Genomic DNA, 21,139 nt, shown 5'->3' with positions numbered 1-21,139 from the left:
CTCCCCGCCCGGCCAGGCCCGGCCGAGGGTGCTGCAGCGGGGCCCACACCTACGCTCTTTGCAACTTCCTAGCTCTGCAAGAGGACCCGTGACCGTTGATTCGAAAACAAATAAGTAAAAGAAAATCAAAAAACCCGAGGAAAAGAGGGTGGGTTTACTTTGCCTCCAGGGACTTTTCCCCAGAATCTCCTAGCGAGGGTCCGTCCCGTCTCCCCTCCTCCGACTGGGCGACCTGAGGCTGCAGAGCTGGGCGCGGGGAGAAGCGGAGACCTCGGCCGGGTCCACGTGCGCGCGCCGCGCCGGGACCTCTGGCACAGGGGAAGAGCTCCGGGGGATTGCGTCCCGGTTGCGCGGCAGCGGCCTTGGGTGCTGCCCGCCTCAGTCCCTTTCCGTTGAGTGGCAACCTGTGACGGCCGCCGAGCGAGCCCCTACACCCGGCCACCCGCAGGGAGCTCCGGCGCGTCCAGTCCGGGAAGTCCAGAGACTGGTGGAAGCCGGAGCTTCAGCAAGTGACAGTTCGGACCCCAGTCTTTTCCTCCTCCGTTCCCTACTCCCCTCCTTCCGGCCGAAGTGTAAGGGCACTTCATTCAAGATACCCGGCGAGCCTCCCCAAGTGCGGTTGACATGTGCGTCGCGGGCGCGTGGGAGTGGGTGTGCAATGTTTGCTTTAGAAGTAAAAGCCTCGCAGAGAATAATGATTAGAACCTTCAAAACCAGGGCTTAAAACAATTTGCAAATGTAGAGACCCTTTCCTCCCCTACAATCTTCTTTCCAGCCGCCTGTCAGCTGACACTCTGCTTCGCCTCCATAAAGAATGAATGAAATTTACATGAACTACCTGCAGCTACTATACAATCCGGCATTTTCCCTATATCTGCCATATGCTCTGCAAATCCAAGTCCAAACATATCGCAATGCATCCAGCAATTACGCTGCGACTCCCTCGCCGACACCCGCGGCATCAAGCCAGGGACCTAGTGGGCTCCCCGGGAATGGTGGGCACCGCTCTGCCCCCGGCTGGAACGTGCTGCTTTATCCCCCCTAGAGAGAACGTACCCCCGTGCAACTTGCAAAATGAGCCGCAGGGCGTGCTTCCCAACGTCCTAATGCATTTCTCGCATAGACTCTTCCATTCATCAGTCCCTCGAGCGGCTTCTGCTGCCAAGGCAGGGGCTCTAGGTCCTCGCAGGATCTGACAGCCCAGCAGAAGATCCGGGAACCATTTCCCACCTGCTCTCCCGGCGCCTGGCGCCCAGCGCGCCCCCGCCCGCGGCCGCCCGCCCGGGATCCCCGTTACCTGTGCCGGGGTCTCCGGGCCATGGCGCGGCAGGCGCGGGGCTCCGCTGGGAGCCGCGGGAACCGCACCGGGCTGCCGCCTCCCGCTGCCCGCCGCCTGCCTGCGTCTCTCCCCGGCTGCGCAGTGGCGCTCCGCACCGCCGGGGCGAAGTTTCTCAGGAGAAAGAGGAGGAGGAGGAGGAGGAGGTCGCGGAGGAGGAGAAGGAGGAGGAGGAAACAGGTTGATATTAAAGTGTAAACTCTGTAAACAGAAATGCCATCAAACAAAGGGCTTTGGACACTCCCCCTCCCGCCAAATCTGGCGCCCCTGCAGTGCGCACGCGCCCTGTCCACCGCCTCCGCGGTAGCCTTGTCTGCCGCCCGCCGGGCTTCCCGGCCGGCGGGGCCGCCGCTCCCCTTCGGCTCTCGCGCCGCCGCGCTGCTCCTGGCGCGCTGCGAGGCCCAGGCGGCGCGCGGGCGGATAGCCCGGGGCCAGGGAGGGGCGGCCGGGGGCCGCGGCGGCGCCCTTTCCTGAGCAAACCCCGCTCCGCGGCATGGGCCGCGCGGGGCCGCGCCACGTCCCACCGATGCCTCATCCCCTCCTTTTCGGTGGCCGCACCGCCGTCGCCCCACTCGGCTTGCTCCTGGGCACCCGAACCGAGCTCGCCGGGCTCTGCTTCACTGTCGCAGGGGCGGCAAGGGGGGCGCGGGGGGGGGCACTCCGGCATTTGAGATTGGATTTTCTTCAGGGTTTAAAACTCAGCTCCCTGGCGATGGGGCAATGTTGGGTTGGGGGATAGGTAGTAGGGGATGGGAGCATACGTTTGCATAGGATGTTTGGCTATGTTTTTGTTTTTTTAAATAAAGATCATCTCTAATTTAACTTGATGACCAAAGACACTTAAGTACGAGTGGGGCTGGAGCTATCACCGCTCACACATGGCGCACCCCGGCGGAGCTTTCGCTCTCCACCCAGATCCTGGAGCCAACACGCCACCTTCGCATTGTCACATGCCTTCATTCTCACCGGGGCACACGCCCGGCCCCACCCACCCTGCCCGGCCCAGGCGGCTCCCACCACACACCTCTGCCCATGCAGAATGCAGCGCGCGCCCTGGGATTACACACCTGCAAAATCCACAGGGTTCCAAACAGCCCGCCCCCAACAGAACTCAGGAAACCCCACGTGTGCTTGCATGGTTTTAAGAGTTCACCAGTTTGTGATACGGAGGTCGGTATCCACGTTGAGCATAGTTTACGACTCTTTGTTTTACGAGATAAAAATCACGAAAGACCTTCGTGTTTACCTAAGTAGGGGCTCCCGAAGAAGTAAAGAGAGAATATAAATGCTGAATTTATAAGGATTGATGATTGGGGGATTTTAGGGGAGTTTTAGTTTTACTTCCGTTTATACACTTGTACCATTGGGGATTTTTTTTTTTCACTCTCTGTACACACTAATTTATTTTTCCTTTAATCTTATAGGAGTTTGAGACTTCTTGCTGACTGGGTTTGTGAGTGTCCCATGTGCCCCGGCAGTTCAAACTTAGCTCAGAAAGCATTTTTCTTACTAAAAAAGCATTTTCTTACTGAAATGAGTCACAATTTTATTAAGTGGTGAAGCATGCTTGGTTTCAAGATTTTATCTGGTGTTTTAAACTTTGTTTCTTAACATTGTAATATAGTTTAAATCCTTATCAAAAAGTGTTAGGTTTTAACATTCCTTTCTTCCTGAGGGAAAAAAAAATAACACTGAAACAAAATTATTGTGAGATAATTCAGTTCACAGTCTTGACAGACAAGTCACTTGCAAGTTAATATATTTTAAAAGCCAATGTTTATTTCTAGTTTCTATAATAAAGTTTCTTTCTCCATATCAAAAATAAACAAATTTTTAAAAAATACCTAGAACAAACATCTAGAACCCACCCTTAAAGTGACTGCATCTGTCTTTGGGATTATTATGAATCTAAGTGACATGATTCCCAAATGCTGAGCCTCTTTGGTACAATAAGAGTGTCTGAACCCTTCCCAAAGTGAGTTCACCGCCTCTTTCCCAGGAGTTTTAGGAGATGGAAGTGGTCTATGATTCTTAAACTCCTTTTAAGTAGAAAAATACCAAATTCAATTTTATTTCCTTCATTCCCTTTGTGCATCATTTTCATACATGTTGCCTTGAGGATTTATAATATTGTCATTCCCCAGACATTTTGGAGTTTAAGTTTACATTTTTTTCCCTCATATGTGTGACAAAAATATGGATGGGGACAAATAGAGTCTGATAAAGGGTATGCATGCAATGATTTTACTAGGCTAATTTGGGATATATTGCCACCTGATAAGTATGTCGAAGGATAGAATCAAATGGAATTATAAATTATTGTATGGATGAAAATGTATTTTCAAAGACATTGCAGGATATCAGCTGTGACTATATTTATACGTTTCCTTCGTCCACTTATAATGATTACAAATGCATTTTTAGATGACATTATATATTTCATTAGTATCAAAATCTTTTTTTTTTTTTAAGATCTGCTGCATCAATTATTTTAGTGTGGCAGGACTGAGTTAGATCTAAATTCAGATACAGGCTTTTATTTGCAATGTGCTAGATGGGGGTCAGCAAACTTTTCTGTAAAGGGCCAGATAACACATGTTTTAGACTTTCGGGGCTGTGTTGCATATTCTTCTACTTTTCTTTTTCTTTTCTTTACAACCCTTTAAAAATGTAAAAAACATTTTTAGCTTGAAGGCCATATCCATCCTGCAGGTAGTTGGACAACATTAAACTGGTGCTCCTCAGTCTTTAGAATAAGAATCACTAAGTGTGTCCATGAAAAATGCACAGTCCTAGGCCACCCCCCTAGAGACTACATGATTCCATAGGTTTGAGGCGGGGCCCAGGAAACTCTGCATTTTTAACAAGTATCCAAACAGTTTTCATGGAAGCTGTCTCTGGATCAGTCATTGACTATCTCTGTATTAGAGTGAAGTCAGGCTGCTTCAGAACACTTTTCCCTCTGCCTGCTGCCTCTCACCACCTTCCCCTACCTCATTCTCTTTCACCTTTCCTGGGCTAAGGAATCAGGCTCTCAAAAACCCAAGACAACTTAGGTCCATGGGAAAGTTGGTGCCAGTGGCCGCTGGGCTGTGGCATCCTATTTCTTCTTCCTTTACTACTAAACTCCAGCCTCATATTTGAAACTTGAAAGGAAAGGAATCACTTAATCGCGTGCTGATCATCATTATGATCATCTCCTCCTCCAGAAAGTAAGCACCTGAAGCATTTTATTTTACTCTAAACACTGAGGGGAAGGGCTGACAGAAGAAAGATGTACATTCCAGCTTTTTTGCTTCTGACTGCTGAGAAATTCTGGGCACATGGTGGATCTTTAATACCTGTGAGCAGTGTCCCAAAGATGAATGAGGATTATCAATGTTGGTGACAGACCAGGCCCCAGGGGCCCCATGTCTCTAACCACCCACCTTTTCTCACCCCCTCAACCCAATTTGGTTCAGAGCATTAAGAGGGAAATAATTACAGTAAACACCAAATGGTTAAAGTACAGACAATTCTTGATCATTTCTGTTAATGAATGACAGCTGTAGCATGTATAATTGAAATCCATAGGCCTGAGATAAACCTCATGTTGGCTCACAGCAAACCTTTTAGTAACAATGGGGAAGTGCTTAGTGCAATATGTTTCATAGAGCCTCCATACAGGATGGTGACCAAAATAATTTTATCCTTAAAGGATTCCTGGGTTTGGCATTTCCTGTTTGTCTTCAACCTCCAGATCTTCATAAACTTCTATATGTATTCCTGTGACAACCAAACTGCATCTTTTCATTGCCGTTTGAACTTTGTCTTAAATAAAAAGTATGAGGTTTTTTTGTGTGTGTGATGTGGGAAGGACATTCCAGAGGAAGGGAAAAGTGTGAGCAAAAGCACATGATTGGGAACCACAAGGTATATTCCAAGCACAGGGAATAAGGAGGTGGCCAGATTTCCTGGAGCAAGGAGAGTTTTGAAGGCCAGGTCAGAGTGTATTGTATGTGTTTTGAATGGAAGAGCTACATTATCAGAGCAGTGCATTTGGTAGGTTAATCTAACAGTATCACAAATAGATTGGAGTGAGAAAAAGGGGTAGGAGAAGAGGTCAGTCAGTTAATTGGGCTGGACTAGGACAGTAACCCTATTTAGAATGGAAAGGAGGGGGCAGGTCCTAAGAACACTGCAGAGGCAGAACCTTCAAGACTTAACAACTGATTGGATGGCTATTTGGAGGCACCATTAATAGAAATAGGGAAGTCAAGAGGGGAAGAGAAGTGAGTGCTAAGGAGATTCAAAGAGGAAAGTGAGTTTAGATTTCGGTATGTTAACTTTGTGGTTTCTTCTGGAAGAGATCCGGGTAGAGCTGTTGAGCAGGTGGTAGAGAGTGTGGGATCAGAGCCTGTGGGAGAGGTCGAGCTGGGACGGCGGTGTCCTGGGGCAAAGCTTTGGGGGCCAGTCCTTAGACACAGACATTATTAAATGCTAAATTACATAAACCTACAATTAAATAGATTTTAAAAGGTAATAAATATTAAAAACTCATCATTTCCTAATTATTTTACTACATTTCACTGTTAAATATGCTTTTGAGTTTATCTCTATTATATCTGCATGATGGAAACACTATGTAATGTATGCGAATGTGCATTTCTTTCCAATTTTGTGTTCGGTGAAGTCGTGTGAGTAGCTTGAAGTTGGCTCTGGTTGGAGTATTTGCCCCATAAAATGTGGCACATGCTACAATATTTAAGAGTTATCTGCATGAAGGCAGTAATTGTGCTATGGCCTGGCTTTGCTAATAGGCATTTGTATAGAGAGATGGCCAAGGGACAGTCTTTGGAGAATATTTAAGAGGTTGAAAGACGAGGTTGAGACTGAGTGTAGGAGCTAGGTGGAGAGACCTGTTGGGAAGTAAAGAAAGTTTCTAGATATATATAAATAAATGTTATTATCTTTTCTTCTTTTGATAGGATTCTGTATTTTATCAACTGACTTTGAAAGGTTTTCCTTTATTTTTTTTAAAGAATGCTTTAAAAAAATATTTATTTATTTATTGTATGTATGTATGTATTTATTTATTTTGGCTGTGCCAGGTCTTAGTTACGGCACTTGGGATCTTCGTTGCATCATGTGGAGTTCTTAGTTGCGGCATGCATGCGGGATCTAGTTCCCCAACCAGGGATCGAACCCGGGCCCCCTGCATTGGGAGCATGGAGTCTTACCCACTGGACCACCAGGGAAGTCCCAGTTTTCCTTTACTTTGAAAAAACGTATTTATTGGGCAGTGGCTTTCAAACATTTTGGATCATGACTCACATTATTCTACTCCATTCCATTCCAACCCATTCCATTCTATTGTTAATACATCCTGGTTAGGAACCCTATGTTGTTTTTGTGCCCTGCTTACAGGTAGTGAAGGACAGTTTGAAAATCGCTTCTGAGAGGATGAAGGCCTCACCTCTTTCTGCTTTAGACAGTAACTTTTCCCCAAGTGGCAGTCCTGTCTTTTCAAAGCTTTGGGAGAAAGTCCTCAAAACCAGTTTACAGAAGTAATTTTTCTCCCCTCTCTTTTCACAACTGTTCGTGGCCAATTCCTCCTCCCTCTCCATACTTCCTCCACATGTGTAGTAAATGTAAACTAGCAGCTTTCAGAGTCAGTAAACAAACTAACGAGCTTTTATTAATAGACATTGTAACAGAAACAACAACAGTCACTCTTAGGGGCTTATCGGAGTAACGAAATGACAGGGTGGGCAAGGCAGGTCATCAAACATACAGCAGACAGAAATTTCTCTGAGCCTTGTATTCCAAACCTTCAAAATGCGGAGATGGCAGGAGAGAGCTTGAAAGGCGCTTCCAGTCTTTAATATTCTGTTTTCCCCCAAAATACCTAGGTCTTCCATTTTACCTCTATATACCTGACGACATTTCCACAGTTTGTTTTTATTGCACTGTGTGAAGCAGGAGCTTGCAGAAGGAACGGGGCATTTTGCTAGATGATTCTTGCTCGTTCAAGGCCTCTGTTCCACTCCTATTGTCACCACCTTCTCCTAGATCATCATTACTTCACCATGAACTACCATAACGGCCCCCCCATCAGCGAATTTCCCCACTGTGATCTCTTTCTCCCCCATCCATTCTCAACTCACCACCAGCGAGTCAATTTCACTCTAACCTTTTGTCAGTTTAGACATATGTTAAAATCCCATAACTGACTCCCCAATGTTGAGAAGGTAAGACCTGAACTCCTCCACTTGGCATTCCCTGTCTTGAGCTTGCTCTGGCCTCTGTGCCTACTCGGCCTACCCCCCGGGGTGTTATGGCATTTAATAACGGGGATGGCTCATGTACCGACCAATCAGAAGGCCTGGCTAAGCACAACCTGTATAGCTCCATCTGGGTGCACTGGCTGAGTGTCGTTCTGCTTTACAACACACCTCCCTTCTAACCTTATCTCCTGCCACGCTCTGTTCACTCTGCTTCCTCCCCAAAAAACCATTGGCAATCTCAGGGCCTTTGCTTACACCATGCCTCCTGCCTGCAATGCTTTCCTTCCTCCTCTCTGCTTACATAAGTGCCCCCACCGCTCATCCCTCAGGCCCCACTGAAGCCCAACCTTTCTTCTGAAATCCTCTTAGACTTCCCTGATCCACAATCAGCGTGCCCACCTGTGAGTTGTGTTCGAGCCTCTATTCCCTGCCTTTTATTGAGCATATGGCCTGCATTACCTTCCTCTGATATTTACTTAATTATCTCTTTTCTCTGTCTTTATTTTTTATAACACGCCTTATCTCATGTTGAGTTTTGATTACAAACTAGAGGCGAGGGGTGTATCTTCTGACTTTCTATACACTCAGCTCCTGGAGCAGGATCTTGAGCACAGGTATGCACGTAAATGTTTGTGGTGCTGTTGACAATTAATGAGGAATTAGCTGGAGGTGTCATGTGCGTGTGTTGCTTTTTTACAAAAATGCATTAAGTGGGGACTTCCCTGGTGGTCCGGTGGTTAAGAATCCACCTTCCAAAGCAGGGAATGCGAGTTCGATCCCCGGTCGGGGAACAGAGAGCCCACGTGCCGCGGGGCAACTAAGCCCAAGTGCCACAACTAGAGAGCCGTGCACCACAACTACTGAGCCTGCGCACTTCGGAGCCTGCGCTTTGGAGCCCATGCCACAACTAGAGAGAAGCCCTTGCGCCTGCTGCAACAAAATATCCCTCATGCCGCAGCTACGACCCGACACAGCCAAAAATAAATAAATAAATATTTTTAAAAATACATTTAATGCCTGGTATTTGGGTGTTAGAGTTTACAACGGGCTTTGTCATATATTATCTTTAATCCTCATAGCAGTTCTTATCTTTCTGCCTATGGTTTTTTCCCCTCTTATATATAATTTTCCCTAGTTTTGGGTGGGGGTAACTGAGGTTGAGAGAGGTGAAGTGATTTGCCCAGGGTCACACAGGTAATAAATTGAAGAGCTGGGATTGTTTAAACCCAGGTTTTTTATTCCAAAGCCTGAGTTCACTACTCTATGGTAGCCTCCAACTTTTAATTCCTCCCCCTTTACGTTCTGTAATTCTTCTCAAATTGGATTCCCTCACATGGATTCAATGCTGCCCTCAGGTAAAGGTTGATAACCTTACAAATTATATCAATACCATTGTTTTAATCTTAGAAGTAGTGCTTTATTTCTAGTATTTATATAGATCCTTGTCCTTTTGGCAACTTGACTCTGGAGCTGTTTTCTTTCAAAGCATGTTTTTTTCACATATTGTTTTTCTGAATTTAATTTCTTCCATTTCTATTCTATCATTATATATTCATCTTCATTTATTTACTTTAATATATCTTCAAGTAATATTGAATTCCATTCCTTTACCTTAAGGAGCCATCCATTTTGAAACTAGTCATAAACTCAGTGAGTGAATGAGTGTTTATGTCCAGCAAATATGAAAAGCTTTCTTAGTCTTTGTGAAAACCATTTGGTAAGAACTGGCATCTTTTCTAATCACTAGTATGTCTTTCCTCCTTCCTTCTTTCCTTTCCTTTCCCTTCCTTTCCTTTCCTTTCCCTTCCCTTCCCTTCTTTCCTTTCCTTTCCTTTCTCCTTCCTTCCTTCCTTCCTTCCTTCTTTCCTTCCTTCCTTCCTTCCTTCCTTCCTTCCTCCCTTTCTTCCATATGAACCCATAGTGTAAGAAGATGAAGTTCTTTCCTCCACCAGAACAAGGACAGGGGAATAGCTTTAAGGTAGTTTTTATTTTCTTTGGCCCTTCAAATCAAGTGGGCTACATAATTTAAAATATGAATGAACCCTGTTGGGATAAAATATACCATCTCTCTACTTTTTCCATTTAAATTTATTGCTAGAAATACAAAAAGTCTGTGGAAGTGTAAAACCAATACTACAAAAATTGTGACATCTATAGAAATTATTCTAATTTACTTTTTGGTGTTAGTAGTGGGTCTAAGGAAATAAATATAAATAGTCAATTAGCTTTTGAAAAATATCAGTTTCCAGAATTATCTTAATTTGGTTTAAATACTTGTGTTGAGCAAACATTTTACTTTTCATCAAGAAAATAGCCTCTAGGGCTTCCCTGGTGGTGCAGTGGTTGAGAGTCCGCCTGCCGATGCAGGGGACGTGGGTTCGTGCCCCGGTCTGGGAAGATCCCACATGCCGCGGGGCGGCTGGGCCCGTGAGCCATGGCCGCTGAGCCTGCGCGTCCGGAGCCTGTGCTCCGCAACGGGAGAGGCCACAACAGTGAGACACCCGCGTACTGCGAAAAAAAAAAAGAAAATAGCCTCTAAAGAAATAGCCTTATCTAAAGAAAAATAGCCTCTAAAGAAACTATATCAAATTGTTTACAATATTTTGTACTACAATTATGAAAAAAGTTCCAAAGTGCTAGCCCTGCTGGGAGCTTGGAGAGGCTTATCTGATCCTATTTTAGATTAAAGCGTAACCAAGAGCACTTTTGCAACTGAAAGGCAATATTTTATGTGAAAAATGTTAGGTACACAAAAGTTCTCCTATAACAATTCTAATTTATGTTTTAGTTTAGATTACATATAGTTTATTTTCTGAAAGCCCTATTGGTGCTTTTTCTTTCTTTTAAATAACTGGGAGTTAACGATACCCTCACAGGTCAATTAAAGAGCAATACACATGCAAAATGCTTTTAGAAAAAAGATACTTTTTATCTTCAGACTATTACTTTTTAAAATTCACAATTTGCTATATATCGATATATGAAGTAGGTGTTACTAATGTTTAAAAGTTTTTAAAAATCTCACTGCAATGTACTTAAGATAACTTTCAGTATGTAAATATCACAATATTCTTGATGATAATGTTGATTCAAATCCTAAAAGCATTTCACAGTAAATAGCTTTCTTTGAAAATGTAACGTGGGAACAGATTTTATTAATGCAAAACCTGATATGTTTCCAGCGTAGTGGTATACAATCTTGTGCCATGTTATGGATTTATTGGTTTCTTTTTTTTTTTTTTTTTTTTTTTTTTTTTTTTTTTTTGCGGTACGCGGGCCTCTCTCTGTTGTTGTAGCCTCTCCCGTTGCGGAGCACAGGCTCCGGACGCGCAGGCTCAGCGGCCATGGCTCACGGGCCCAGCCGCTCCGCGGCATGTGGGATCTTCCCGGACCAGGACACGAACCCGCGTCGCCGGCATCGGTAGGCGGACTCTCAACCATTGCGCCACCAGGGAAGCCCTATTGGTTTCTTTTGAAGACTGTCAACAGGTTTTGCATAGAATGACTCATTCCAAACAACATGCCAAGCAAAGTTTTGAAATCAGAATAGGCTGAGTTGTTGGTGTTCTCTCTCAGTGAAAGGCATCACCTCCCTTTCAGTTAGTCAAACCAGGCTCTTGGAAGTCACCCTAGACTCTCTCTGCCCCAACATTCAATCAAGCACAAATTCCTGCTAAACTTATTTCTTTAACATTTATCCAAGTTTCCCTCCTTTTTATCCCTTCTACCACCACTTCAGTTTAGACACTTGTCAACCCCGATGCTGTGCTAGCATCCTTAACAGCCATTTAAGGATGGCTTAAATCTCATTTAGTTTCATTTGCTTAAAATCCTGCTTATAGCAGTGGCTCTGGACCCGAATATCAGGGTCATCTGGAAACTATTTTCAGACTACACATGCCTCCCCTACCACCTCCACCAATGTCCCCTTCACCCTAAAAAGCAACCTACCTACAGGGTAGAGATCAAAATCCTTAGCATTACATCTAAGACTCTTAATAGCCTCATATCATTCTTATGCCCTCATAACAGTCCTCTACTCATATGTTACCACAGGGCACACTGTGAATCAATGCCTCTAGCAGAGTGCTTACTTTATGTTTAACCTTTGTTTCATTCTGTCTGGTCCTCTGGAACAGTGGGTCTCATTTTTAGTGACATAAGAATTACCATTCAGTATGCAAGATTCCGAAGTAACCATGTCTGTTCAATAGATCCTAGATTCAATAGACTCCAATTCAATAAACCTCCCTGGAATCGAGGAATCTGCGTTTTTAATAGGCAGAATTTGGTGATGCTGATTCGATGGTTTATGATAAGCACCTCAGAGACCAGTATTTTGGGTTCTATTAACCTGCAGGTAACAAGTTACTTTCACTTTGTAGATATTTCATAAATATTTGAGGCACTGAATTAGACTGAACATAGCTTTTAATTCAAGAGTTATGTCCATTTCAGGATTTTTTTAGGTCTTTTGCCTGTCTCTCCATTCCTACCACACACACACACACACACACCCCAAAACCAAACTAACAGAAAACAAACAAAAAACCCCACATTCTTGCCTTCTGTCTGGCTGTCTCAGAGAAAGTAGCATCCCTGAAAGATGTTAGTAATGAAGAATCTGAGACTCAGTCTGGTCAAAAATTAAAATTTATCAGTAAAATGAAAAGTGATATTATCTATAATTTTCCCCAGATACATAGATAATTGAGTTTTCTGTAGACTAGTGATGACAAATAAAATTTAACGCCAGCCACATATATCTACCTCAAAAATTTGTTGTGGCTGCGTTTTAAAAAAGTAAAAAGAAACCGACAACCCTAATTGTAACAATATTTTTATTTAACCTAATATATCTAAAATATTGTCACTTCAATGCACCATCAATATTAAAAATTATTAAGAAAATACTCTGCATTCTTTTTTTGGTACTTACAGCACGTCTCAACTCACATGCTAAATTTTTATCAGAAATATTTGATCTGTTATGAGAATTCACAAACTGTACAGTTGAAAAAGTAAATTTACAGAACCAGAGTGTTTCAAGCATACTTAAAAGTTCTCTAGTAACTGAAGCAAGTGTCAGGTTTTAAATGTAATACTAATTTAAAAATAACTAAAATTTAAAATTCAGTTCCTCAGTCATGCAAGCCACAGTTCAACTAATCAATGGTCATATGTAGCTAGTGGCTACTATATTAGACAGTGTAGCTATAAAACATGGAATTGTTCAAGATCAGATACTTATTAATAAACTATCTTCCTAGAAACCTTACAACTATCCCCCCTAAAAAAAGGTAAAATTTGGGCTTCCCTGGTGGCGCAGTGGTTGAGAGTCCACCTGCCGATGCAGGGGATACGGGTTCGTGCCCCGGTCCGGGAAGATCCCACGTGCCGCGGAGCGGCTGGGCCCGTGAGCCATGGCCGCTGGGCCTGCGCGTCCGGAGCCTGTGCTCCGCAATGGCAGAGGCCACAACAGTGAGAGGCCCGCGTACCGCAAAAAAAAAGGTAAAATTCCTCACTTTCTTTTTGGTTACTGGAGTAAGATAATGTAATTATGATTTTTGGAAATAATGAGTGAGCTGAGAATATCATTCATTTTGAGAGCGATTGTGGAATTCTAGGCCTAGAAGAGGGTTAACCCATTGCAGCAAGTAGAGTGGAGAATAACTCCACAGAGATTTTTGAATAAGGATTTACTCCACATAATTTCCCAAAGGAGTATGTCACCTTCTGAGGTCAGTAATTGTTTTGCACGTCTGGCTTTGAGTCATGCCTGGAGCCATGGAATTAGTTGTCAATGATTAGGCATACCCTCTTTAAAGAAAACAACTGGGCTTCAGTAGAGCTGCGATCAGGTTTCATGTAAATCTAAGAGCTTTCCTTTTATGGAATCTATGACTTGATGTTCAGAGAAGAAAGGGAATCAACCACAAATACTCAAACCATCAGAAGTAACCAACGCTGAAGTCAGCTACTTCCAAAAATCAAAAAGGCAGGGCTTGAATTATATTTACTTATTTAGATATCCTCTTGATCCCCCATTTGTACCCAAAAGCATGTATGTAAAACAGCTCCAGAAAAGTGGCTTACAAAATTTATGTTGCTTTGGTGTAGTAAGAAAGATTTGCATTTGTCTTTTATTTCTGCTTCTGGGATTTAGAAAATAATTTCCAGGATTCACAGCAGTGTCACGTTGGCTGTATTTACATAAATAGAGCATCTTATCACTTCTTTGGAGGCCAGCAAACATTCAATCAGGGTTCACTCTGCGATCGCCACGGTAGACTGGTCCACACCATCAATCTCCTCCTCAGAAGAGAGGCTCTCCGCTGCCCTGGTCACTAGCCCCATCTCCTGGGGGCTGGGCAGACCACGGCCCCCTTCAGTGTGTTCCCCAGGCAGCCCAGAGGGCAGCTCTGATGGGAGGCCTTGAGCACGTTCCTCGGGGGCTGCAGGAACAGGTCCAGCAGCAGAGTGACAAAGCTGCAGGCCAGCACAGCCGCCAGCAAGTCCTTCAGCACCGGGGACAAAGGTGAGCATGACAAGTCCCCACCTTGAAGGAGCTCAGTGTAGGGAGACTAGCATGGGGTAATTATCGTACAAGGTGCATAAAGTTCTGTGGGAGAGAGCTTAGGTTGTCCATAATTATCCACTAACCAGAGAAGATGTTGGTGAGGACTTGGCCTGTATTACCTAGTCTAATGTGTTCTCGGTAGACTGTCCTGTCCCAAGATACTTTCGCTGTCTACCGGACACTTAGTCACCCTAGGGTGAGATCAAATTCCTGTTCAAACGGTTGTTTTGAATTGAAAGACCATATGGATCCATTGATAACTATTACCTCTAAGGGTGCATTCATTTTGGAGTTGGGGGTTTGGTCGAGAAGAGGCCCAGATTAGATACTGCAGTGAAAAACCTCATTCGGTAGGAGATAAATCCTAGCGAGAGTACCCCATTTGGTGGACTTGAGAAGCAGCCTAGAATTAACCTGGGTTTTTTAGTTTTGTCTAATTCTTCCTCTGCCTCTAACAAATACGGTACCCTGATGTGCACATTCTATTCAGCGTTTTAAAAAACATTTTCTTCAAAGACGTGAAGTCTTTAAGATTACATATTAGATTCTTCTTTTCCTTTTTTTTTAAACAACCCTTATTTAAATCCATTCATATTTGTATTTGAAACTTAAAAAAAAATTAATTTATTTATTTTTGGCTGCGTTGGGTCTTCATTGCTGCTGCAGGACGGCTTTCTCTAGCTGCGGCGAGCGGGGACTACTTTTCGTTGTGGTGCACGTGCTTCTCATTACGGTAGCTTCTCTTCTTGCGGAGCACGGGCTCTAAGCGCGCAGGCTCAGTAGTTGTGACTTGTGGGCTCTACAGCGCAGGCTCAGTAGTAGCGGCGCATGGGCTTAGTTGCTCCAAAGCATGGGGGATCTTCCAGGACCAGGGCTTGAACCCGTGTCCCCTGCATTAGCGGGTAGATTCTTAACCATTGCGCCACCAGGGAAGTCCCAGATTCTTATTTTCCTTAATGTAAACGGTCATGCTGAGGCCACTTGAACTCACACACTACTGTGTGAGAACAACTACCTACCTAAGTGAGGTGAGTTAATCCACTGATGGTATCAGAGACTCCATTTGTTGTCCAATATCCCAGGATAAACTCTGTGGCCAAGCATGTGATCCTAAAGTCTTATTTACTGTGGTTGATCAAGAGTTTAGCTCCTGCAATTACTTGGCAGAAGGCATAAAACTTCAGGTCAGTATGAAAAATGCAGTTTTCACATAGCTTTTCCATCTCACGATAGATCTAAAAGAATCTTGATTTGGAAGGTAGCATTGCACAGCTTAACTAAGGGCTTTCAAATGAGATCACGGCTTGGCTGTCACCAAGTAGAAAGAGAAGCAGCAGGTAATTTCCAGGAGACTCAAATCCCTTCTCTGAGGCTGGTGCAATATCTCGTACCCAGATGCTCTGTTTATTGAGTTGCAACTTTGGGGATGATGTTCCTAGGGGTTCAGAAAATGAGTAAGATCGCTCCTATTTTGTTTTCTCCTCACAGGCAGGCCCTCCAGCCTTTACTGGGTTTATTTGGAAAGGAACCTGCCTTCAGAGACACGCTTCGCCTTGAGAAGACCAGATTGCTCTTAAGGTAGGTGAATCTTGATGTGAAGACAGAAGCCGACAATCTGGAGCCTATGGAGAGATCTGCTGAGGCTGCCTCACTCGGGGCGGGGTGGGGAGTGGGGGGAGATATGACAACACTGATAGATCAGAGGGACAATGTTACCGCATGAGTATGTTGAAAAATATTTTATATATATAAACTACTCTGAGCCTTATGAAACTTCATAGAAAGAAGGAAGGATGGGGGAGTGGAACAAGCAGTATTTGTAGTATTAGTGTACTAAAAGTTGGTCTGATTTCCTGACCAGTGTTTGCACTGCAATATTGCCAGTATTCTGTATTACACATTATTATCAGCCATGATTTTATCTCATTAAAGACTTTTGGTTAAAAAAAACCAAGAAACTTTCAGTTGATTTTTCACTTCAGTCCAGAGGTCCTAACAGAGAACAGTCACAATCCAATAAATATTAAAAATTCAAAGTGTATTTTGTGGGTTCTCAACCTGGGTCCATGAGTAGACTTTAGAGGACACTTTAAATTGCATGTAAATTGTAATGAATATATTCATTTCATTTTTAAAGGGGAGAATTTTGTAGTAATCATTAGATTCATGAAGTCATTGGTGGACCCAAGAAGTGAGGTATGTTATTATGTGTCATTTTGTGGAATGAGTTTAATTCTGCCTCAGGAAATGAAGTTGAAAGAAGGCAGAAAACATAATAATTCAAATCTAGTTTTTAAATATCTGGTTAGTCCATAAATGTGAATTTGATGGAAACTTAGTCAAGTATGTTATCTGCTACATACAAAGATTAGAGATAAATGGAGGTATTATATTTTATAATTATTGAAGATAAAATCATGTGCTTTCTTCCAAAACTCAGAAATTTCTACTTCAAAGAATTAGAACTTTTAGAATGTAGATGTTTGTTTCCAAAAAAGATGAAAACTTTTGTAAGATTTTGGTAAAAGAACAAAGTTAACCTTTTCCTCTCCCCAGAAATAAACATTAAACTAAAGAGAATCAGAATTCTAGTCATAAGCTCTTATTTTTTGCACTTGAAGAACTGAAAGCTTTCTCTGATTGTTATTTTCTGAGGGAGGGGGTTTCCTGTGTGTCTTTCTGAAGCTCTGGGGATCCCCTCATCTTTTCAGTCCCAGTTACCTCTTCCTATATAGCAAGCATCATTGGAACCAATAAGGGCTTTTGTGGCCATCATTTGCCATCCCCAGGCCGAGCTGTTTGCATTTTCTCTTGACTGAATCAGGATACTATTTCCTGGTATAAGGCTTGAAGTACCTCCAGGCAGTAGGGCCTGCCTCAGGGGAAGGTAGAAGCTGTCTGATTCGAAAGGATAAGAGACTGGATTCTTAGCCTCACAAATCATGCTCACAATGTCCGAAACTCTATCTTTAGAAATGTAGTACTTTGAGATTTTCACTCTTCTGATGTTTGTATCCTTTAAAATGCAGTCTTTCCTAGGCATCCTGCTTATTGATCCAATATTTTGGCTAGGGCCATTGGGACAGCTACACATAAACGCTGAGAAAAGAGGTTAATGGTTAGGTACACGAGAATACAGGAGGCAACGGTGGGGGCCCGTCCAGCCTGGGAGGCAGACATGTCCTCCTGGATGGGCCTTGGCTGTGTCTTTACCAGGGCAAGAGCTCAGGGCTTAGGCCCTGACCACTTTCTCTGCAATTCCAGGAATGACCACTAGGTCATTGGGCCCACTTGTCAATTTGCCTTTTACCCAAGTTGGTAATAAAGGAAGTCTAAAGCCTGATCAGTTTTTCAAACCATTATGGGTATGAAAGATAAAATTTTCTTTTATGCCTGGGATCTTGACCTTTAAACATCACAAGTGGTGTTTTAAATGGATTATTAGAGCAGAGCGCTTTATTGTAATTCAATAAAGAATTCTATGTCTCCATCACACAGACTAATGACACCTCCAGACATAGTTACAGTAATTTGCCCAGCTGATATAATTTAATTAATGATATAAGGACATAATTACATGTTTCAGTGATCTCTTGCATATTTACAGGAACTGCTGTAACTAGTTTAATTAGAGTAATTATGTAAATAGCTGATAATGCACAACAAATTACAGTAAAAAAAAAAATCTCCTAGTCTAATATGTTCAGTTTCTAAGCAAGCTTATAAAAGGAAAATATTTACATCTGAGGATTTAAGTTACGACTCTATGGCCTCTAAATTTTGTTGTTCCTAAACCAGGCAGAACATAACTGTTGGAGGTTTAACAGTTAACTTTCTTCCTTTTGTAGTTCTGTTGAAGACCTCATGTCCGTTGTTGTTCTATGAAATTGCTCATTCTGCTTTGCCACTGGCTCCAGTTTCACGATGAGTTTTCTGTCATATTGGGTAGTCTATTGTACTCACTGAGAATTGGAGAGGGTGATTAGGGAAACAGACCTCACACCTCTCTGTCATTTCCTTTCTTGTCCTTTCTTTAACTGATGTAGTCTGTTTCCATCACGTGCACAAAGATGTTTCTTTGGATCAGGCTCCAAGTCCTCTTTCTGTAGTTAAACACACATTTCTAGAGTCTATAGTTGAAGTTCTACTGTGAAGTTCTAACTCTGGTTTGCCCATCACTCAGTTCCTTTTGATGTTGCCTTTCCTATTGAAGTGATCAGTCTCTGAGTCCTTAGGAGGAAGCAAGAGCCTCCTTTTATTAGTTCATTTATTTATTTTTGCTGTGTTGCGTCTTCGTTTCTGTGCGAGGGCTTTCTCTAGTTGTGGCGAGCGGGGGCCACTCTTCATCGCGGTGCGCGGGCCTCTCGCTATCGCGGCCTCTCTTGTTGCTGAGCACAGGCTCCAGACGCGCAGGCTCAGTAGTAGTGGCTCACGGGCCCAGCTGCTCTGCGGCATGTGGGATCCTTCCAGACCAGGGCTCGAACCCGTGTCCCCTGCATTAGCAGGCAGATTCTCAACCACTGCGCCACCAGGGAAGCCCAAGAGCCTCCTTTTAAAGTGAAATAATGTCCCTCCTTAATCAGCTGGTGTGTTTCTGATGACTGATGTCAGGCACACCCTCTCTCTTCCTTTACTTTCGAAGACTGCTGGATCCATGTCATCGTGCTTCTTATGTAAGAAGACCTCAGGAAATTCAATAGAGCCCGAAGAAATATCAACCTTAAGTAGAGTAGAAGGGGACTTCCCTGGTGGTGCAGTGGTTAAGGATCCTCCTGCCAATGCAGGGGACCTGCGTTCGACCCCTGGTCCGGGAAGATCCCACATGCCGTGGAGCAACTAAGCCCACACGCCACAATGAAGAGTAGCCCCCGCTCACCGCAACTAGAGAAAGCCTGCGTGCAGCAACAAAGGCCCAACGCAGCCAAAAATAAATAAATAAAATAAATAGATTTTAAAAAAAGTAGAGTAGAGGGTCAAATTTAAATTATAATTTGCTCAAATTAATGACTCTTGCAGGCTTTGCACCATCTTCCTCTGCCTAGATTTTCAGTCTTTCCCCTGCCCTGCCTTACTTCCCATTGTCCCACAGCAGGAAGCCTCGTCTCTTGACTGTCCTGTGAACACATTCCAGAACCTATGTGTTCATTACCTTTTCATAGTCTCCTTTTCTACTGGATTTTACCCGTTTTTACTCCCTTCTCAAGTTCACCTCCTGCGCGAAGGTTTTCATTACAATGTTTTTTTTCCTCTTCCAGGACACGGTCTCCATTAAGTCAATCAGTGAATCCTGTACTGTCGTGTATTGTCCTCTTGGTGGAAAGAGGACTGTGTCTGATACTTCTGTATTCCCCACCAGCGCCTATCATGGTGTTGGTTTCACAGTAGGCATTCAGCAAATTCTCACTCATGGATTCAAGTGTATTTAATCAGGACTTCTGTAGGTGGCTGTACAGGTTGTATATGCACAACTCTAGGGGGTACCTTCCAAGATCAACTTTGCAATGCTATTTACTGTTACAAGATGTCGGCCCCTTTCTTCTTGGTGCCACTTGCTAGTCACCTCTGTCTTTAGCTCCAAACCCTTACCAGTTAGTCTCACTCTGTTAAAATCTGGAATCAGTCCCTTCACCTCCACAAGAAGATCCAGTGTCCTCCCTTAAGAAATTCACAGGCTAACAGGAAACACAGACATAGAAATACATAATTGCTAAATCTTTTGATATGCGTAAAGATAAAAGTATGCAGGAATTATAGAAGTGGTATAGGGGAGGAAGTCATATTTAATTGTAGAATTAACAAGACTAACTGATGTCAAGTTGAGAAAGAGGTCAGTAAAGGAGTTTGGGTCGCTCCTAGGTTTCTGGCTCTAGAGACTTCATAAACAATGAAGCATCTTGTAGGAAATGTAATTCTGGGTAAGGAGGAGAGGATTTGAAGAGAAAATAATAGTTTGGACATGTGTGGCTTTTGAGATGCCTATGAGAGAGGGAAGATGCTCAGTGAAGTATTATTTTTGTTGGATTAATACTGAGAAATGGAAAACTGGGGAGCATCAACTTCATCAGTATATGGTTGGTGGTTGTGTGGGGTGTTTGAACTCCCAACGAGAGAGTTAGGATGAGGAAGGGAATGGCCCAAGAAGAGAGTTCCCAGGAGTTCCTGATGGGGAGGAAAATCTAGCCAAGAGCAGAGTCAGGGCAGAAAAGCTCCAGGAGCTCAAGGTGTCATAGGCCAAGTTATGATAACTGAGGATCCTGCTTTAATCAATCTGTAGGAATGATTCCTAATAAACACATTTAAACGTCAATATTTTCTTTGCACATGAAGCAAATGGATAAACGTTTCCTTTCTAAATTTTTTTTTTACATTATTTGTTTGCAGAGTAAGTCCTTTAGTGAGCTGTTATCTGTTCAAAAGAAAAATTAAGTTAGAATTAAACAATGAAGTAGGTGTCCCTCAAATGAGTATGGAGAGTAGGTTGAGGTGTAAGAGCTGATAATAAGATGAGATCATCAAGGCCTGCTGGTGTGCAAGGAGGCAGAATTGCTCATCTTTGTTCACAGCCCTGCCCCCATGACCAATTTCCTGTTACCGTGAGCTGTGCTTGGTGCCCTTGACCTTGAAGCCCCTTGCAACAAACTATTGTAACCCATCCCCTTCCATTTCCATGTTCTTTTTCTCTGCTATCTTCTACTCTGCTTGTTCTAAGTTTGTTTTAGGTGTTTATCCCATTGTTGCTTTAGAGTTTGTTACAAATGGTTTTAAATACCTTCTATGTACTCCTATATACCTCTGATTCTGAAATGTTATCTCCAGTTTGGATCTGTCTCTTGATATTCAGACTCATGTAGCGAAGTGCCTGGTTCTCATCTTTGGATCCTTCCAAATCTTTCCTTCCTCAGTAAAGGGCAACTTCATTCTTCCATTTATAAAACTTGGAGATTATCCATGAAGAAA

The 21,139-nt window shown here is 43.3% G+C and overlaps 2 protein-coding genes across 9 annotated transcripts in view; one reads left to right on the top strand and one right to left on the bottom strand.

Annotated features, from left to right (window-relative positions):
* The window catches only part of MYB (MYB proto-oncogene, transcription factor), a 34,127-nt gene extending 32,750 nt beyond the window's left edge, over positions 1–1,377 (bottom strand). For all 8 annotated transcript variants that reach the window (XM_059083807.2, XM_059083806.2, XM_067010862.1 and 5 more), the window contains exon 1: positions 1,298–1,377. In XM_059083807.2, the coding sequence (XP_058939790.1) occupies positions 1,298–1,320 (23 nt within the window). In that variant the 5' untranslated portion in view covers positions 1,321–1,377. The remainder of the gene's footprint in view (positions 1–1,297) is intronic.
* Positions 1–16,123, top strand: part of AHI1 (Abelson helper integration site 1) — a 320,407-nt gene extending 304,284 nt beyond the window's left edge. The window contains exon 32 of the transcript XR_010836054.1: positions 15,671–16,123. The gene's annotated coding sequence lies outside the window, so the exon portion shown is untranslated. The remainder of the gene's footprint in view (positions 1–15,670) is intronic.
* The last annotated feature ends 5,016 nt before the right edge of the window (positions 16,124–21,139 follow it).

Source organism: Kogia breviceps, chromosome 13 (genome assembly GCF_026419965.1).
Source record: "Kogia breviceps isolate mKogBre1 chromosome 13, mKogBre1 haplotype 1, whole genome shotgun sequence".
Taxonomy (NCBI): domain Eukaryota; kingdom Metazoa; phylum Chordata; class Mammalia; order Artiodactyla; family Physeteridae; genus Kogia; species Kogia breviceps.
This window is presented reverse-complemented; position numbering and strand designations above follow the sequence as displayed.